This window comes from Callospermophilus lateralis, chromosome 5, assembly GCF_048772815.1.
Source record: "Callospermophilus lateralis isolate mCalLat2 chromosome 5, mCalLat2.hap1, whole genome shotgun sequence".
Lineage (NCBI taxonomy): Eukaryota > Metazoa > Chordata > Mammalia > Rodentia > Sciuridae > Callospermophilus > Callospermophilus lateralis.
In genome coordinates this window covers 125,987,297-126,005,814 of record NC_135309.1, presented here as the reverse complement: position 1 = coordinate 126,005,814, position 18,518 = coordinate 125,987,297, and the positions used below count along the sequence as shown (strand labels likewise).

Genomic DNA, 18,518 nt, shown 5'->3' with positions numbered 1-18,518 from the left:
CTGATTCCCTCCAACACCTCTACACACAAGTCCACTCATCCATTCTTTTGTCACCTTTGAATTCTCAAAACCACTAAGGCACACTGCTTTTAAAACAGCAAATATTTGTTGAAACCAACATGTGAATATGGCTCTTGACTCAGGGAGGTTATTCAATCCACCGTGCAAGGGAAGCTTGCAAACTCCTAGGCAAGTCTTTTGGCCCCACTCTCCCAGGAAGACTGACAGGAACACGACTTAAAGCACACTTACTCATTAAAGTCTGTAACAAGAAAAACAAAACAGTACACTGAGTTTTTTTATGAGATTCAATTCCCAGTGTACAAACATCCCAATTCAGCTTAAACAAAATAGCCCACACACATTCCATTTCTAAGGAAACTGCTTTCCTCCCTTTCTTTCCCTCCCTCTACCCTCTTGCCGGCATCTTTCTCCCCCCTTCCCCACTCCCAATCTTATTATCTTTCCAAAGAAAATCTTATCTACAACCACCCTTTAACAAGGAGTCATGTAAGGGAAGCAAACTCTCCACAAAGAAAAGCAAAGCCCTCAGTGGAGCATATCGGGTGGTGGGGACTTCAAAGCAAAGTTCAAGCGTCTGCAGGCAAGGAGAGTGGGTATCAGATCTGCTCATTTTCACAGTGAAATGATGATGATTCCTTCTGCGCAATCGGACCCCGAAAAGCAGCCTCCCTTTAAGGCCTGAAGAGCCTGGACACTTTGAAAGTGCCCTTCCTACCCAGACTCCGGAGAAGTAAAGAGTGTGAAGGCGGAGCCACAGGACTGGCGACACCCTCTAAAGGTCCAGTCCTTGCCCGCCTTCCTACCACCTTAGGGATTTGGCACAGAGAGCCAGATCCCCTTCTCAATGAAAGAGATGTCCCTTTAAGGTTTGCTTTGCAGCCTGTGGACTTTAGCCTAAACACCGACCCGCGAAGCTGGCTTTATTTGTCCATGTCTCGGACAGAGCCTGGGAGGCTGCCAGTGAGATTTCAGAGACCAAGAGCGCGAAGGGGCGGGCGATGTGGCAATCCGTCTGGATGGGAAAAACGTGGAGCTGACCTAGAGGCATTCGACGAAAACACAGGAAATCATTCCTCTGCCGCGCTTGGACGCTGCGGCCGCCTGGGGCCACCGAGTGAGACCCGAGAAGACCGTCGAAGTGGCCAGAAGCGCGCGGCGCCCGAGTCCAGTCCTGCCAGGTCTTGCCCTCTGAACCAGCTCATCCCGGAGTACTGTAGCCACTCCAGCCATGGCCCTCCTGCGCCATGACAGCCGAGGGGTCGCTGTCGCCTGCTGCTGGCTCCTCACCGGTGAGCAACTCTGCTTTCCTCTGAGCATCTCCTGCGCGCGGGTCTTGGGGCTTGGAGCCAGGAGGGAGGTCCACAGGGCTGTGGGCCAGAGAGCAGGAGGGAGCGCCTGCCTACTTTCAGGCACTCCAGGTAACCTGGCCAGGTTAGTGTATAGGAGCTTCTGCTTTTTGGTTCAGATAAAAATTAGTTCGGATGTAACTTCAGGCCCTTTCAGCTCCATGACTAATGGTAAGGCAGTGCTTTAAACTTTAAGTAGAATCACCTTTTCAAATTAAAGTTGTTTTACAATCTTCATTGTATTTTAGGATTTTGTTGAATGGTTTTGGGGGGATGACTAAAAGGTGCCTGATTTTTATGCAAAATTCCTATCTTCAGGTTGTTCAGCAATGAACAGTATTGCATTTTCTTGCTGTGTAGTATTTAGGATTTTTCTGCTACAAAACAAAAAAACAAGAGTGTATTCAAGGCAAAACTGTTTCCTGTCCCTAAATGAAGTTTCCATGTCAGCACCCGAGAGGAGGAACATTTTGAAACTGAGGAGTAATGAACATTTATTTTGTAAATATCACAGCACAAGCTAATTTTAAGATGCAAAATATAGTATTATTACATAATATGAATTTTAAGGAGGGGATTTAAAATAACACTAGAATGCAAAGTTATATCCAATTTAGGTTGATCACAGCATTTTCTAAGGAATTTCAAATGATTAAACCAAGACTTTTAAACCAGTTTCTGGTTGAGGAGGGAAAGTTGAAATGGTGTCAGGAAGAAGGCAGATAGGAGGAAGTGTATAGGTATAAGCTTTAGGGAAGAAAAATCACCAAATAATGGCTTAATGAATGGTTGGCTTTAGCATATCACTGGCATTCACTGGTTCTGTGTTTTTGTAGCTGGCATACTTGTTAGTACTGGTAATTTAGCACTTAACATTAAAAAGAGGGACAAGTTAGACAGTTAAGCCCTGTCTCAGATGGCCAGGCATTGCTAATGTTTTGTGAAGATCACTCAGAAATGTATTATTAGCAAGCAGAACTTTTTCCATAGTGAGGTGGTGTAGAGAGTTAATACTGAGTTACTGGCTTTTCATCCAAATATTCTCCACTAATCAGGAAATGCTCCTAATCCAAACAGTGGTAGCTTCTGAACAGCATTTCAGCTGGGAAGGGAGTTCATTTACCAGCTACCGCCACTACCCTCTACACCTATTTGACCTACGATTCTTCTTCATCCCCATTTTTGAAGATTGTTTCCATTTTGTTGTTGTTGTTGTTGTTGAAAATCTGAAGCTTACTATTCAAGTTGTTTTTCATTTTACCAAATAAGTAATTACTAGTACAGAAAGGATCCAATCAAGTTTGCATCTCCTCTAAAAAGAAAGAATGAAACTTTTAAAAAGGGGGAAAGGTTAACGATTTACAGTGTCATATATATGGTGGTATAATATGTCTTGATGAATCCTTGGAAGGGACTTAACAGAAATAATGCAAGATATTTCTGAATTATAATATTTAGCTCTTCTGTGTATAAATATTTAAATTAGAATTTTAATAGCTATTGATTCAGCAGACACTTCATATATACTGTTTTTATGATCATTTCACAACATTAAGGATCAGAGGTTTGAATTTTTCCTTTCTTTTGCTGGCCTCCCCACTAGTCATCATATTCTAATAACAGCTCTTCCTTATCAATTGTTCATACTTGGAAACTTCCCATCAATTCAGAGTATACACTTAATCTGCAGTTGTACTGCCACACCCACCCATGTACACTACTGTAAAGCTTATCTTTCTTGTTTGCTTTTTGAAACCAAACTCTAATCCACCCTCCTAATATATTGTTTTCATTATATCTGAGTTTTTAGTCAGAAATCTATGGTGGTTCCTGATTACTGTAGATAAAATCCAAAATTCTCAACTGCCCAAATCCAGCATCCTATCTCCTACTGCCCCATATCAGTTTCCTCTTGGTTTTGTAACAAGGTGTCAGATTTTCCAATCTAAAACACTTACTATAATTCTATAGGTCTTAAGTCTTACTGGGCTAAAATCAAGAAGTTACCAGGGTACTGCTTCTAGAGGTTCTAGGAGAAGCCATGGGAGAATCAGTTTCCTTGCTTCTTTCAGATTCTAGAGTCTACCTGCTTCCCTTGACTCTTGGTCTCTTTGTTGTTCTTCAAAGCCAATAAGATAACATCTCCAAACCTTTCCCTCTGACTCTGTTTTATTGTCACTTTTCTTTCTCTGATGATGACACTATTGCTTCCCTAGAGATCCCTGTATGCACACTGAGCATACCAGAATAATCCCCCATCTCAAAATCCTTAATTTAATCACATCTTCCAAAGTCCTTTTGCCATTCACAAGTTTCTGGAATTAGAGCACAGTCATTTCTAGAAGATCAGTATTATTCCTACCATGACTCTTAAATAAAAGTGCCCATCATATCTAGTCACAATTCCTTACTTTCTCCATAATCCTCCTGTTTATTTGCCACTATAGATATGCTCTTCTAGTTTTAAGCATGTAATAAAGAACTCCACCCTTCCTTCCCACTAGTCCCTGCCATCTAAACAAACTCCAGAGTTCAAAGCTGAGCTCACATCACAAGTACAAACTGCCACCATCCCAATAAACTTCCCAGTGCATTTAGAATTTCTTGAATTAGCTTCTTTCAATATTTAATTATTTGTCAAAATCAAAATTCTCACTTATGCCCAATATAGTCTTTATTGTTATTTTATACAAAGTATCAGCATCAACTAATAGCACATACAGAGAATTTAACTGAAGAAATTTTCATAGAGACAGTTTAAGAGACTGTAAAGGAACAACCACCAAAAAATGATGATGGAACAACAGTGTGGAGAAAGCACCTAAAGGAACAGTGGGAAGAAAAACCATGACCATTCCTAGACCCAAGGAGCTTGACTCTGAACTCTTAGCTATAGTAGGGTCACTGGACCAAAACAATGGCTACAGGTAGAAGAGTGCAGCTAATGCCAATATTGAAGCCCAGCAAGAAAGTGGATAGGGGAAATAAATACTTCCCTTCCCCACTACACTGTAATATCTTGCCCAGTCCTTCCACTGGCCATATCCAAGTGGTTGGATTCAGCTTTCCAGAGGACAAGATCAAGACAGAAAATAACAGAGAGTACCTAGTACAGTTTAATGCTAAGTTGTATATGTGCAAGGCCCAGTGCCAACAACTTCATTTGTATTATTTCATTTTAATCTAAAAAAAGTGCAAAGATTTGGGACTATTATCCTTATTGGAGAGATGAGGATATCAAAGTACTGAGATTAATTTTATTGGTCCAAAGTTGAGCAAAAGTAAATGACAAATTTAACTCAATTCAGATCCCTGACCTCAAATTCATTCTCGGAAATATGCTATACAGCCTGCCTAATGTAAGTCTATTCCCCTCTTGATTATCCTCTGTGAAATCCAAATATAATCATCTAAAAAAAAAACTTTAATAAGGTTCTAGTTAATGCAAGTGTTATTTTCATGATTTTTTGGTGTACAGTGAAATTAGATGATGATCCACCCTACACTAAGTATAACACAAATAAGAATGTTTATTAACATAAACATAGAATCACCCTAAGTGAGTTATGTATGTCTCTGCACTCTATAAACATTTAGGGTCTTTTTCTGAGACCTTTTGCACAGGCAGGATTCCATGTTTGAAATGAACTCCAGTGAGGAGATGGCTGAATATGCAGAGGAAATCACTTACCCAAACCAAAGAAATTATCTCCAGGGTCAGACAATGTGATGTTAGGAATTAGGAGTCACCAAAGATGCTGAAAACTTCCTTGGTCATTATGATGTCTGTAAAGGCAGCAATGAATTTGCAGGATTTTTGTTTGTTGTTTAGTAAATAAGCAATGAGAGTAATAAATCTATCTGTTACACTAGTTTACCTATGTTTCTTCTGTGTTTCATGATTCAAGATTCTAATGCATGATCTGTGGGGACACAGTTCCGGATCAAAAAGTTGACTTTTGGCCGGGAGTTGGGGGGTTACTGGGACTTGAACCCAGGGGCCCTGTAACAAACATGAGCTACATATCCAGTCCTTTATTTTTTAATTTTTTGAGGGAGTCTTGCTAAGTTGTTGCAAACTTGAATTCATCCTGCCTCACCCTCACAAAATGCTGGAATTACAGGCATGTGCCATCTTGCCCAACTTGATCCCACTTCTTTAGACAGATGATCCTCTGCCTTTGTTCCTCCACCTCAATCCTAACATCCCACTGAGATTTACATCTTGATAAATTTTTATGTCCCTTAAAATAACTGCAGAATAAAATAGCTCATGTTAAAAACAGAAAATTATGAGAGACCAAATACCATTATTACCTGTACTGTTATTTTGTTGTTTGAAACACAAAATGGTGTACTTGAATTGGCATTAAGCTAATTGTATTCACTCTCCAAGCAAGTACAGTAAAGTATCAAGAGTTGAAAATTAGATGAATATATTCCTTTTCTCAAGATTTTTTAACTTCTTTCAGCTCCTCTGTTATCTATCTCCCTGAAATTTCCTCCAAGCCATTGTATAATTATTCCAACTGTTGCTGATCCTTAATTCTAGACATAAGTGTCATTCCTAAGAAACTTCCTGGAGTATAATGAAACCCTTTCCCCAGGGACAGGTGTGACCATACTTCCTTTGCTTTTATAATATACCAAATATTTAAATATCTAATTGTCAGTTTTCCAAGCCTGCTTTATGCTCTGTTGAGAGCAGGGTCTTTGCTTATTACCCTTAGAATCTAGGAATCACAAGTACCTTTTATTGAATGAATTATGAAATAACAGACAAACTTATGAAGTACTTAAGGAATTAGATTGTTCCCTTTAATTATATCCTCACCCATGTTTATATTTACTTGAATTGGAAATACCATCAATTGAAAAATGCACCAATATTTTATGCACCACTAAGACAAGCACTATCAATCCAATATATAATTAATATATTGCCAGATGCATCCTAGTTTCAGAGATATTGAAATGTGGGGAAAAAACACATCTGAAAATTATAATCCATAATATAAAGTATATCTACATGGAAATTTCTTCTTACACTTGAAAACTACACCTTAAGATTTCAAAGAGGCTAATATGACACCCTTTCTGTGAACACTGTTCTTGTCCTCTTAGTTCTCTTCCAGAGTCAAGTTTGTATCTGACTCAAGGAATAATTTCTCCTCTGCTACCAGCAGCCTCACAAGTTCCCATAAACAAAGCTTCCTCTGAATATCTACCTTTAGAAGGGAGCTTTAGGAGAAAGATGACAATAAGAAGTAAAGAATGTTCCAGCTGTACAGAATCAATGACTCTAGCTTTAGAAAACTCTTTATCTTTTGTCATGGTGCTTCACTAGGGTTTGCATTGTGTAAGGGCCTAATTTTAATCTAATCTTTTCTGACTTAAAAGGGTAATTTAAAAGTTAACTAAATTTTAAAGGGAAATTCAAATGCACACAATGACTGGTGTTAAGAATTCACTGTAAGTCCCAAAACTATAATACTGTTTTACCTGAACAGCAGATCTCTGTAAATAAACAAGAGAAAAATCTGAAATAACAAAAAATCATTGTAATTAAAATATCAACAAGAGTGAAGACATATGCTTTTGCATATGAAATATGAGTTGCTTAAATGAATGCAAATTTTAAAATCACATTAGAATATCAAATGGTTATAGTAGCTTACATATTTTATTATAAATCATGTACTGTTACTACAGGTTAAATGTACTTTCAAAATTTCATTAACTAGACTTTAAAACTGCTTGTATTATGTTTTATTTTAATAGTTTTTGCAAAATGATCGTATAATGCATAGGAATACATATAAATAGACACACACACTTTTTTCATAGTATTTTATTTGATAGTTTTGTATTGTTTTGTCACAATTGCAAGTAAGCATTTTCAATCATAGGAAATTTAGATAGTAAATGAAAACAAGTTCCTTAAAAAAAAAGGGAATAGTAAATAAGTACAAGTTCCTTTAAAAAAAAAAAAGGGGGAAACTCTCCCTTTTCCCTCTTCCCTTTTGCCTAAATTAGCTGAATAATCCTCACATACACCTGTCTAGTTTTGCTTGAAGAAGTCACATGGGAGACTTTGTAACATCTGAGGTTTGTACATTTTCTCTAAAGAAACAATTCCATTTAACACTAGATATTCATAATCTGAGTTTTGACTACTTATAAATTCTGTAAAGATAACTTCCCAAATCATGTATATCAAAACTAATTACCATTACAAATTATTTTAAAATATATCAAGACTTTTTCCTTATTAAGATGCATATAAATCACCATTTTCTTATGCAAGCATAGATATCTCAAAAACTAAGTTTACAGAAACTTACCTTATGCATAATCCTCTTTGAAAATTCTTAGTAAAATTATAAAACAGAATATACTTTCTTAATTTTAAGATCAAGTGATAGACAATTTAAAAGTTCTGAATTGAAGGAAAACTAGTAACCATTCTTTCATATAATATATACGATTATCATTGTGTTAGGTTCTAGGAACACAAAGACAAATAAAAGGAAGTTTCTACCCTTAAGAGACTCAGTCTGGAAGAAGCAATATGGGAGAGGCTCCCAAGGTGCTTTATGAAGAGGAATGAAGAGTTCAGGTTTGTGTTGCAGGAAAGTAAGTCTGGCCAAAAATAAACAACAAACAAAAAAACAGAACAAAAGCAAACAAGATGGAGACAAAAAAAAAATTTATACAGTACCTACTATGACACTGTGCTGAGCACAAGGTGTTCAAACAAGATTTCAGTTCTCCAGGAGCCCGTAATTCCTGCCATTCTCATAAAAAAAAACATTTCTGACATATTAGTATAATAGGAAGGACTGTATTCCATCCAATTCACCAATTAGGTGCATGAACAATTTCACACAGAAGGGTGAACCTAAGGTTTACAAATGAGGTGCTAAAATAAAGAAATGCACACAAAAGATTATCCATTAGGAAATTACCAAATCACTTATGCTTCCAAGGCTGAATAACTATGATCATGTCAAAGTGAATCCTCACAGTTGGCTTGTCAGATTTCTAACTTCAATCTTTGGTATTCTTAGAGATTTATCATAGTACCTTACCTGTTTATAGAGCTCTTCAATTTACAAAGTATTGAAATATCATTAAAACCACATACTAATCGTCAAATGGGAGAAGCAGAACAAATTACCTCATTTACAATATAGAGAAAAGTTTGGGTTTATGGAGGTTATGAAATTTAACTCAGGTCTGCAGATTGTTGGTATACATAGTTTAACTTGAATCAGTCTTTTATCACTAAAATGGACCTTATAAAGATTCAAAGTTAAAAGATAGCATGAAAATTGAAAAAAACATGTTAGGTGAGATTATAGGTAGTATTTAATTTTTTTACATGTTGCAGCATAATTTTTACAGTTACAATGATTTTAATTATTGAATCCAATTCCCTCAATTCACAAGTAAAGGAAATTGAGTTTTAGAGGATGAGTACTGCCAAAAGTTACAATAAAAACAACTGAAGGGTAAGAACCACAATTATCTTGACTTCTACCCCACTTCTCCTCCAGTGTCTCAAAAACAAAAGCAAAACAACCTTTTGGAGATACCCACTCTGACTTTTTTTGTCTTCTGGAATGATTAATATAAACAAGTCATTATAGGAAAAACAGATATAATTAAAGTTACTGATATAAAGGTTTTATTCTCAAAAAGGCAATAAAACTATAATTTTAAGCAAAAGAGCTTGTCTTTTTATCATAATTTTGCTTATTTTGTAAAAAAAATGAAAATAAATGAATTTTTAACCATAGGAGTTTTAGAATTACCATTATTAAGTGAACTAAAGTAGATAACAATATGAGTGCCTTAAAAGGTGTTTGAAAATAATGTTAATATAGTTGCCACACTTTACATTCTATCCACCTAGCTTATTATGCAGGTATGAGTACCTACTACATGCAGAGAACTTTTCAGGGAATAGTGGAGTAATACAATGATGAAACCATCCAGAGCCCAATAAGAAAAACAAGATATGCATTCAAATTGCTATGATGCACAGTTTCAAGTTGATTTTAACTAACCTTATAGATACATAGGATTTATGGAAACAGGAAAGAAAAGAAGTTCTATTTATGCAGAACAGATGAATGAGATAGCAAAGTACAAAGTTTCTAGGATGTATAGGGAACAAAGTTACTGTCAAGGTGTGCTCTTAAGAGCCCCCTAAGGGTATAAATGGGAAATAAAGCTTTTTGAGGCCAGAGTATTGATGCTTGAAACTTCAGGAATTTGGGATTTAATTAGGAACTAGAATCCAAAATATCTCAAAATAAAAGTGTAACAATGACCAGTCTAGTTATATTAAGCCATAACACATAACTTTAGAGACAACATCTGTTCATTCAACAATAAGCTCAAGTTACTTTTTTAAAAAAAGAAAAAGTTCTAAGCTGTTGCAGATATCCCAGATCAAATAGCAATTCCATGAAAAATGCTGTGTATGCAATCACTGGGGCATATTGATATTTAAAAAGATAGTCCAAAATCTTATATCTTTTAAAAAAAAAGCCATGAAATTAAGATTTCATGTGTTTTATATGTTTTAAATGTAGAAAGTTGTATACTTTCATAGAATATAAAATATAATATCCTATAAAATACAATATATTTGTTAAAGATTATCATGATGATGTAAGCTAGGCAAAGGAAAACCATGTGGAAAAGAAAAATATGATTTTAAGAAGTAATAAAAGCAGAGGAAGATCTAGAGCTTTCAAACTTTCTAGGTAGACTCCTACAAAATGGGCCTTTATATAGAGAGTCCAACAGGCCAGAATTTGAATACTAGTTATGTGATCTTTAACACATGTCTCAACTTCCCCATGATTTATTTTCTTCTATAAATTTAAAAAGGACAAATATTTACCTTACAGGCAAGGATTAGAAAGAGCATAGGAAAGCACTTGGTGAATATTCAGTGACAGCTCTTCAATAAAAACCTATTCTGTACCTACCATTGTGATTCTGTGGTTTTTAATCCTTGGCAAATTAAGGTGCTAGATGAAGTATACTCCCATTGGTGATCAAGGAGCATTTCAAAGCCCACAGCTCAAATTTATCCTCCCCACATAAACATATTCCCATAAGCACATACGTATACTTTCACTTTAAGAAGTTAGGAATTCTAAGTTAATGAGATCCTTTTAAATGGTAAAATGTCCTTTGGAAAGGCAATCCACCTTCATGCTTTGATGTGACCAGTTCCTTATTTAGTGAAAAATTACTGGGTTCTCTTGGAATTGGAGGAAGAAGGCAACGTGCATTAGGAACTTTAGAATGATAGGAAGAAAGATAGGGTGATGGGAAAATATAGTTGGGAAGAAACCACCAAACAAATAATGGTTCTACCTTATATGAGAGTCTTGGTAAGGGACCCTTTTCTCCCCTGAATGTCTCTGAGGAAGATAAATGACACTTAAGTTAAAATTATCAAGGTTTGTACCAAAACCAGATTCTTCCTTTTTATCTCTGTCTCACCAACAGTGAGCTCCACCTTAAAATACATAACACAAAAGGAAAGTTCGTGAGAAAATGTGTGGAGCATTTTTCTGCTCTCCATCTTAATTCTCAAGAAAACTGTGGTGATTTTTTTCCTACTTGTTGGTCTTCTTCAGAGTCAATCCCGCTCCCACTCTCCAACTTGAAAAGTGGCAGTCATAATGATTTTCTTAACATCGATTCTGTAGCTATTCATTCTGTGTCAGTCATAAGCAGTAGATCAGTTTATCTCCAAATCCCATATCCTCTGCCTTTACCCTAGCTTTGGCAGTGAAGCTGGCGTGCCAAACTACTGCTACCAACCCCCACCCTGAACATTTCAGACTGCTGACTGCCAACTTTGGATTCTGGGATTCCCAGGACGCCAGGTCAAGCCACTGAGAAGTCCACCCAGGGGTAAATTCCACACATAGTTTCTTCTCGCTCTCTCTGGGATCAGTGCTTTAACATCTGGGTTAATTAGATCGTGCAGACTCGGGTAACTCAGCGCAGAAAACAGCTGGGCACGTTGCTCAAAACCCAGACGCAATCGTTTAGAAATCGCTTCTGGAAATACCGGCTCTAATAGGCGTGTCACGTCTGAATGCGGACAAGGATTGAGCAAAACCGAGCACAATTTGGAACTTTAGGGGCCAAGTCCGCAACTTTTGAGACCTCCTTTTACTGTCAGATCTAAGTTTTGAAACTGGATGTACGCCAAGTGAGGACCGCTGAGCGTGACAAACGCGCCCAGCTAAAAATATATATTTGCACTCACGTATTCAATTCTTCACAACAGGAATGAAAGGGAAAACTTAGCATGTCCAAGTTCAGCGTTAAAACAAAAGCACCGCCACCAAAGATTCCGTGCTCCTTCTGAAGAAAGTTAATGCCAAGGAGCGCCAATCGCTCAGTACGCCTGCGCAGGCCAACCGCGGCCCCGCCTCTCCGTTGAGGACGTAAAACGTGCGCCGGGCGGTGGGAGGCGGGACGTGGACTGCGCATGCGCCCTCGTTGCGTCAGCCACTTGCTCGGAGCTGACGGCTGCAGCCTCGAGAGGTTCGTGTTCACTGCTGTGTCTCCTGGGCGCGTTCGTCGGGCCGCGCGGGGAGACTAAAACCGGAAGGGCTAGAGTAAGTGCCCCCTCGGCTGCATGAGTCAGAGCTACAGTATTTCCTTCCCTCCGGGCAAGTGACCATAGAAACTGGACCCCGCCCCCTTCCCGGCCTAGACTCCCTTCCCCCCTACCCCTTACTCCTTTCCCTCTGGGGATCCCCCCCCCCCCCAGTTCTTCTTGTTCTGTTACTGAGCCTCAACTAAGGTCATGAAGCTGGTGAGGAAGGACATTGAGAAGGACAATGCGGGTCAGGTGACCCTGGTCCCCGAGGAGCCTGAGGACATGTGGCACACTTACAATCTAGTGCAGGTGGGCGACAGCCTTCGCGCCTCCACCATCCGTAAGGTACAGACCGAGTCCTCCACTGGCAGCGTAGGAAGCAACCGGGTCCGTACAACGCTCACTCTCTGCGTGGAGGCCATTGACTTTGACTCTCAAGCTTGCCAGCTGCGGGTCAAAGGGACCAATATCCAAGAGAATGAGTATGTCAAGATGGGGGCTTACCACACCATCGAGCTGGAGCCCAACCGCCAGTTCACCCTGGCCAAGAAACAGTGGGATAGTGTGGTTCTGGAGCGCATTGAACAGGCCTGTGACCCTGCCTGGAGTGCTGATGTGGCAGCGGTGGTCATGCAGGAAGGTCTCGCACATATCTGCTTAGTCACTCCCAGCATGACCCTCACTCGGGCCAAGGTGGAGGTGAACATCCCTAGGAAAAGGAAAGGCAACTGCTCCCAGCATGACCGGGCCTTGGAGCGGTTCTATGAACAGGTGGTTCAGGCCATCCAGCGCCACATAAACTTCGATGTTGTAAAGTGTGTCCTGGTGGCCAGCCCAGGATTTGTGCGGGAACAGTTCTGCGACTACATGTTTCAGCAAGCAGTGAAGACTGACAACAAAGTTCTCCTAGAAAACCGGTCCAAATTCCTTCAGGTAAAATGTTTTTACTCAGAGATAGTTAAGAATGGGCAGAGGGATTGGTATAAACTGCTCCTAAAGTTTTAGAACTGGGAAAAGTGAAAGAGGAGAAGCTCTACTTAGCTGGGATTGTAAATGAAGTAATGAAAAGAGAACTGCTCAATATCTAGCATATTTAAGTAATAAACTTTGCTGAAGTCCACGTACACACACACACACACATATATGTATCCTTGTTAATTCTTTAGACTTTAGGTAAACATGGACTGCTTAGTGGATGCTTTCAGAGATTCTTTTGTCTTTTATAATTGTGATTCTAGGTACATGCCTCCTCTGGACACAAGTACTCCCTGAAAGAGGCCCTTTGTGACCCTACTGTAGCTAGCCGCCTTTCAGACACTAAAGCTGCTGGGGAAGTTAAAGCCTTGGATGACTTCTATAAAATGTTACAACATGAACCTGACCGAGCCTTCTATGGACTCAAGCAGGTGGAGAAGGCTAACGAAGCCATGGCTGTTGACACATTGCTCATCAGCGATGAGCTCTTCAGACACCAGGATGTAGCTACACGTAGCCGGTATGTAAGGCTGGTGGACAGTGTAAAAGAAAATGCGGGCACTGTTAGGATATTCTCTAGTCTTCATGTATCTGGGGAACAGCTCAGCCAATTGACTGGAGTAGCCGCCATTCTTCGATTTCCTGTTCCTGAACTTTCTGACCAAGAGGATGATTCCAGTTCTGAAGAAGATTAATGATTGAAATTTATAGTTGAGACAACCTTTTGTCTCACTTCATTAATATATTTTTTTCAGCATCCTTTGAGAGAAAGCTGCAAGATGGGCACTTTTGGGTTCATACTGGAATTTCTCATGTATTTGATCACACTAGATATTTTATAGTTCTCAGAACATGTATTCAAACTAAACAATAAACTTAAATGAAATAAATTCCATGTTTTATATTTATTAATTAGGATAATTTTACTTGTACTTGGAAAAAAATTTTTTATATCTAAAAAAATAGGAATACTTATTTTGGGCATAGATCATAAAATATCATATTGCATACTTTGAGTTAGTTTTCCTTATGAAAAAAAGCTATATTCTCTCATTATCCTGAGTTTTTATTGTTCATTTTAATTTTGCCTGGTATTCTTGCATTGCATTTAATGATTCCTTTTTTACCCACCTCCTTTTTTTTAGACTTACATGCATTTCCTCTTTTAATTGATAACCAATTAGTAAATTTTGAAGACAAGTTTAACATGCTATTTTTCTTCAGAGATTTGTTAAATTAATCATGTTAGAAAAAACTTGTGCTTTTTCATTGTTAGACTAAATCATACTTGCTTTAGAGGAATACTTAATCAGTCATTTTCAGATCATGGAGTTAATAGTTAATCTCTTTGGAGACTCTATTTTTTTAAATAAGACTAAGATAAGTGCCTTATCTAAATTGGAGACTACTTTCAGTGGCAAACCTGAAAGTAGTTTCCAATTTAGATTTCAGGTGTTCACATTGAAACACTGCCACACTACTTTTTATTTGTTTATTTACTTTTTTTGGCTTATCAAAGTTACACTTAATTCTATGTTTAATTTGTGGAATTAGTCTGTTTTCATAATCTTACTGGACTATTTTAGGTCTTAAAAAGCATATTCAGAAAGTTTGATTAAGTCATACCATTAGTGCATGGTGGTTATACTCCAGTATTCCTTACTGTAATTAGGGGATTTCTGCAAGTACTTCAGAAGTTAAGATATCCTTTTTATTAAGTGGTTTGCTCCTGTTGTTGTTGCTATTTTGTTTTCAGTGGTAGGAATCAATCCCAGGTGTACTCTACTACTTAAGCTACATCCTAATTTTTATTTTGAGACAAAGTCTCACTAATTTTGTCCAGAGTGGACTTTTAACTTGTGATTTTCCTACCTGAGCTTCCCAAGTAGATGGGAATACAGGTGTGCCACTGCACCTAGCATTTATTAAATATTATTGATATGCATTTCTAAGAGTTATAGAGGGAGCTTTAGGAATGGAATTACATCTCGATCTTTATAAACCTCAGCTTAGAAAAATAATTAGGAAAGGTCTTACAGTGATTTGTAACTCTTGAATCAATGATTCCTACCTCAAGAAGTGATACTAAGTAAACCTTTGCTTGTCTTTTCTGTGTCTGTGTTCTTTTCTCATCACATAACAGGTTTGGGGATTATTTTTGATAAAACTTCCTAACTGGTCTGAACCTTTTCATGTAATGTTTGTTGGGAACTGACATTTCCATATATTTTAAAATCAGATGTTTGTATTTATATATATCTACCTCCTAATCTAAAAAGAATTTATTGCCAATATTTCATTATAATTCTATAAATATTTAGTTTTAATGTATAAAGGTATTTTATTAAATAAGGAATATAGAAAGGAAACCACTAAGATCATTAAAGTGAGAATCTGATAATGAATCATAATCAGTAAAAATTTTAAAATTTGGAAGCAGCTTACTATGAAAATCTATGCAGTACTGAGATGAAATCTAATAAATCTAGGCAATACATTTTAGGCCATATGTTCTCAAATGTTAGCTACAATTTGAGAGCTCTTAAAATTCTCCTTGCCCAGCTGGGCATGGTGGTATACACCTGTAATCCCAGAGGCTCTGGAAGCTGAGGTAGAAGGTTTGCAAGTTCAAAGCCAGCCTCAATAACTTAGTGAGGTCCTAAGCAATTTAGCGAGACCCTGTCTTTAACTAAAATATTAAAAAAAAAAAAAAAAAAAAAGGCTGGGGATGTTGCTCAGTGGTTAAGCAATCCTGGGTTTAATCCCTGGTACCAAGGAAATGAAAATAAAAGGATTGGGGAAGTGGCTCAGTGGTTAATCGTCCTTGGTACCAAAAAACAAAAAAAAATAACAAATAAAACCACCTCCATGCCCAAACTTCACCCCAGTCTAATTAAGTAACTTTTCACTCCCTAGAATGCTGAGGTTTGTATTTTAGTTTGCTTTACAGTTACTCAGCTGATTCCTATAGGCATCAAAAGTGAACCACTGAAAGGCTGGGATTGTGGCTCAGTGGTAGAGAACTTGTCTAGCATATGTCAAGCACTGAGTTCAATCCTCAGCACCACATGAAAGAAATAAACAAAGGCATCATGTCCATCTACAACTAAAGTACACACACACACACACACCACTGATTCAAAACTTAGTATTTAAAAATGAAGTCCATGGACAAACAGCATCTATGAGAATTAAACTAGAATCCAGAATTCTAGTCTAGACTTTCAACTTAGAATATACTTGTACCAACATCTCCAGGTGATTGCTGTACATAATAAATATAGAGACAATACTTTAGTATCCAGCGGTAGGAAATCTCTGGCTGAGGTTACCAGTCATAGAAAAAAACAAATTTCAGTTTTAAGGTCTTTCAAAACAGCTATCCATACTCAAGGATCCAACCCCTAAATATAAGCATATTGTTATGTATATGAAGTATTGATTTAAAACTTAAATTTGTGTGTGTGTGTGTGTTGGGGGTGTTAATCAGAGATTCAACCCAAGGGTGCTCTACCACTGAGCCCTTTTTTTTTTTTTTTGAAAAAATCTTTCTGAGTTGCACAGGCTAGTCTCAATTTTGTGATCCTCCTGCCTCAGCCTCCTGAGTTGCTAGGATTACCATCATGAGCCACCATGTGTGGCTAATTCCTATTTTCAGAAGGTCACACTTTATATCATCACCAAGAGTATAATTCTTAATGAGTAATGGGGGAAATATCAACATAATGATAAAAGCAAATGGCATTAAAAATTCTAGTAATTTGACTTTACAAAAAATCAAAATGAACCATCAATCAGTATAATTCCAACTTCTGTTCATTAATATTGAGGAATATGCGATAAAGTGTTCAATAACAACCTTTTCTAAAGTTGTACTGTAAATTTCTATCTGGTTTTAGTGTGCATAAAGATTTGCTACCCTCACCCAGACTCAATAAATTAGAAAAATGCAGATCTTTTTTGCTTTATTGTGAATATAACATCAAATTATATTTTGCTATTTCTGGTTCCCCATTTATATGTTAAGTACCTTGCTAATTTTATGACTGGGTTTTACTTTCATTATCCCTTTATAAGCAACTTGGATCTTTTTCCTGTCATATGTGGTTGAATAGCTTTATAAAGCTAATTTTGCTTTTTGTCTTACTTTCAGTCACTAAATTTAGTTTCCTTTTTTTTTTTTTGTCCTCGTACCATTTCTCTCAACTTTAAATTATCCTTAATAGAAGTGACTCATAATTACTGCAATTCATATATTTTGGAACTAAAAGTTTCTATTGCAGAAAACAAGTATACAGATAAAATGGTATGTGCACAGATCCTCCATAACAGAAACCCTTAGTTGGAGAAGGGTTACGGTGGCTTTAAATCATATGGATTTCCTCACAGATATGACTGTTTGTGCTTAGTATCAGAATATATTAGACTACAAGTTGAAGAAGAGTTTCTAAGGATTTGAGGAGAGGATATTTTTTGTCTTATAGGATGTCCATATTTATATTACATCAGTCATTAAGAGTGATACATTTAATTCCATTCACTTTTTTTAGCTTCTGCTTTGAACCATTCACTAGGCTGCACTTGAAAAAGAGAAACATTAATCAAATCAGTCACAAGTAATTTGTAAAAAGTGTATAAAAGAGCAATGTTGAGAGGGTGGTCATTTTTAGGAGGAATTTTATAGAGCAAGAACCAATAAGCTTACCTACAATGGTGAGAGGAAACTTGGGGAAGTCATGTGGGAAGACTGGGAGGACAGGTGTCATACAATAAGGAGTTTGAGTTTGACTATGCTGAGAAACAACTGTTATGTTTAAGCAAGAGAATATTATGATAAACTTCATTTCAAAAGTATCACTGTTTTTCAACATCAAGAATTGACTGGAGGAAGTGATACTGGAGTCAGGAAGATTGTTTAAAAGACTTATACATTTTTAAAAATTTGAGAGAAAGTCAGAGATTTAGAGACCTTATAGTCTATTTTGATTTGGGGGATGTATTTAGTTCCAAAATATCTGATACTGAAACATGGGACAATATCTTCCAGGCAGCAAATAGAAGAGAAAAATGTCTTGGCAATAACAGTGCCTGGCTATGGCAATATTAATACCATTGCCCCAACTCCGAGCATGGACAAACTATTATAATAAAAGTAAATATGTGTTTAAGTACAAGTTCCTATGGGAGGGCTTTAAAATGTATGTTAATTCTTCCAAGAACCTCATGAGAAAGATATTATTATTACTATTTTCAGATGAGAAAACTAAAATTAAAACAGGTAGAATAATTTGTTCAAAGTCATTGCTAGTGAGTGTAATGAAGTTCCCTAACAATCTACTCCCTTAAAAAATCTAAGAATGCCATTCCTTTTCTCAGTTTTCAGTTTGGAGTAGGTCAAATGTGTGCCTAGAAAATTATTGATAAATTATTTGATAACAAGAAATTTTGTATAATTATCCAAGGTTTAATTAATTATTTTGTGTGTTTTACTTATCTCATTGTCATTTAGTTGTCTTTTGTGCAAAATC

General features: G+C 37.1%; 2 protein-coding genes across 4 annotated transcripts in view; both read left to right on the top strand.

The window, feature by feature from the left end:
• Positions 1–1,227: 1,227 nt before the first annotated feature.
• Positions 1,228–13,902, top strand: Pelo (pelota mRNA surveillance and ribosome rescue factor). Of its 3 annotated transcripts, XM_076857299.2 has the most exons (4): positions 1,228–1,313; positions 11,182–11,315; positions 11,698–12,948; positions 13,254–13,902. In XM_076857299.2, the coding sequence occupies exons 3-4, from the start codon at positions 12,223–12,225 to the stop codon at positions 13,683–13,685; spliced, it is 1,158 nt and encodes a 385-aa protein (XP_076713414.1). In that variant the 5' UTR covers positions 1,228–1,313; positions 11,182–11,315; positions 11,698–12,222; the 3' UTR covers positions 13,686–13,902. The 3 variants fall into 3 exon arrangements, with proteins under 3 accessions (XP_076713414.1, XP_076713415.1, XP_076965603.1); XM_076857300.2 differs by lacking the exon at positions 11,182–11,315 and having other exon boundaries at positions 1,237–1,313; XM_077109488.1 differs by lacking the exon at positions 1,228–1,313 and having other exon boundaries at positions 11,101–12,948.
• Positions 1,234–18,518, top strand: part of Itga1 (integrin subunit alpha 1) — a 151,108-nt gene continuing 133,823 nt past the window's right edge. The window contains exon 1 of the mRNA XM_076857298.2: positions 1,234–1,313. Within this exon, the coding sequence (XP_076713413.2) occupies positions 1,253–1,313 (61 nt within the window). The 5' untranslated portion in view covers positions 1,234–1,252. The remainder of the gene's footprint in view (positions 1,314–18,518) is intronic.

What these genes read in the sequence shown, in the direction of transcription:
- Pelo (XM_076857299.2), top strand. Translation starts at nt 12,223, where the DNA reads ATGAAGCTGGTGAGGAAGGACATTGAGAAGGACAATGCGGGTCAGGTG. An exon ending in ACCGGTCCAAATTCCTTCAG is followed by an intron (nt 12,949 to 13,253) that starts GTAAAATGTTTT and finishes TTGTGATTCTAG; the next exon opens with GTACATGCCTCCTCTGGACA.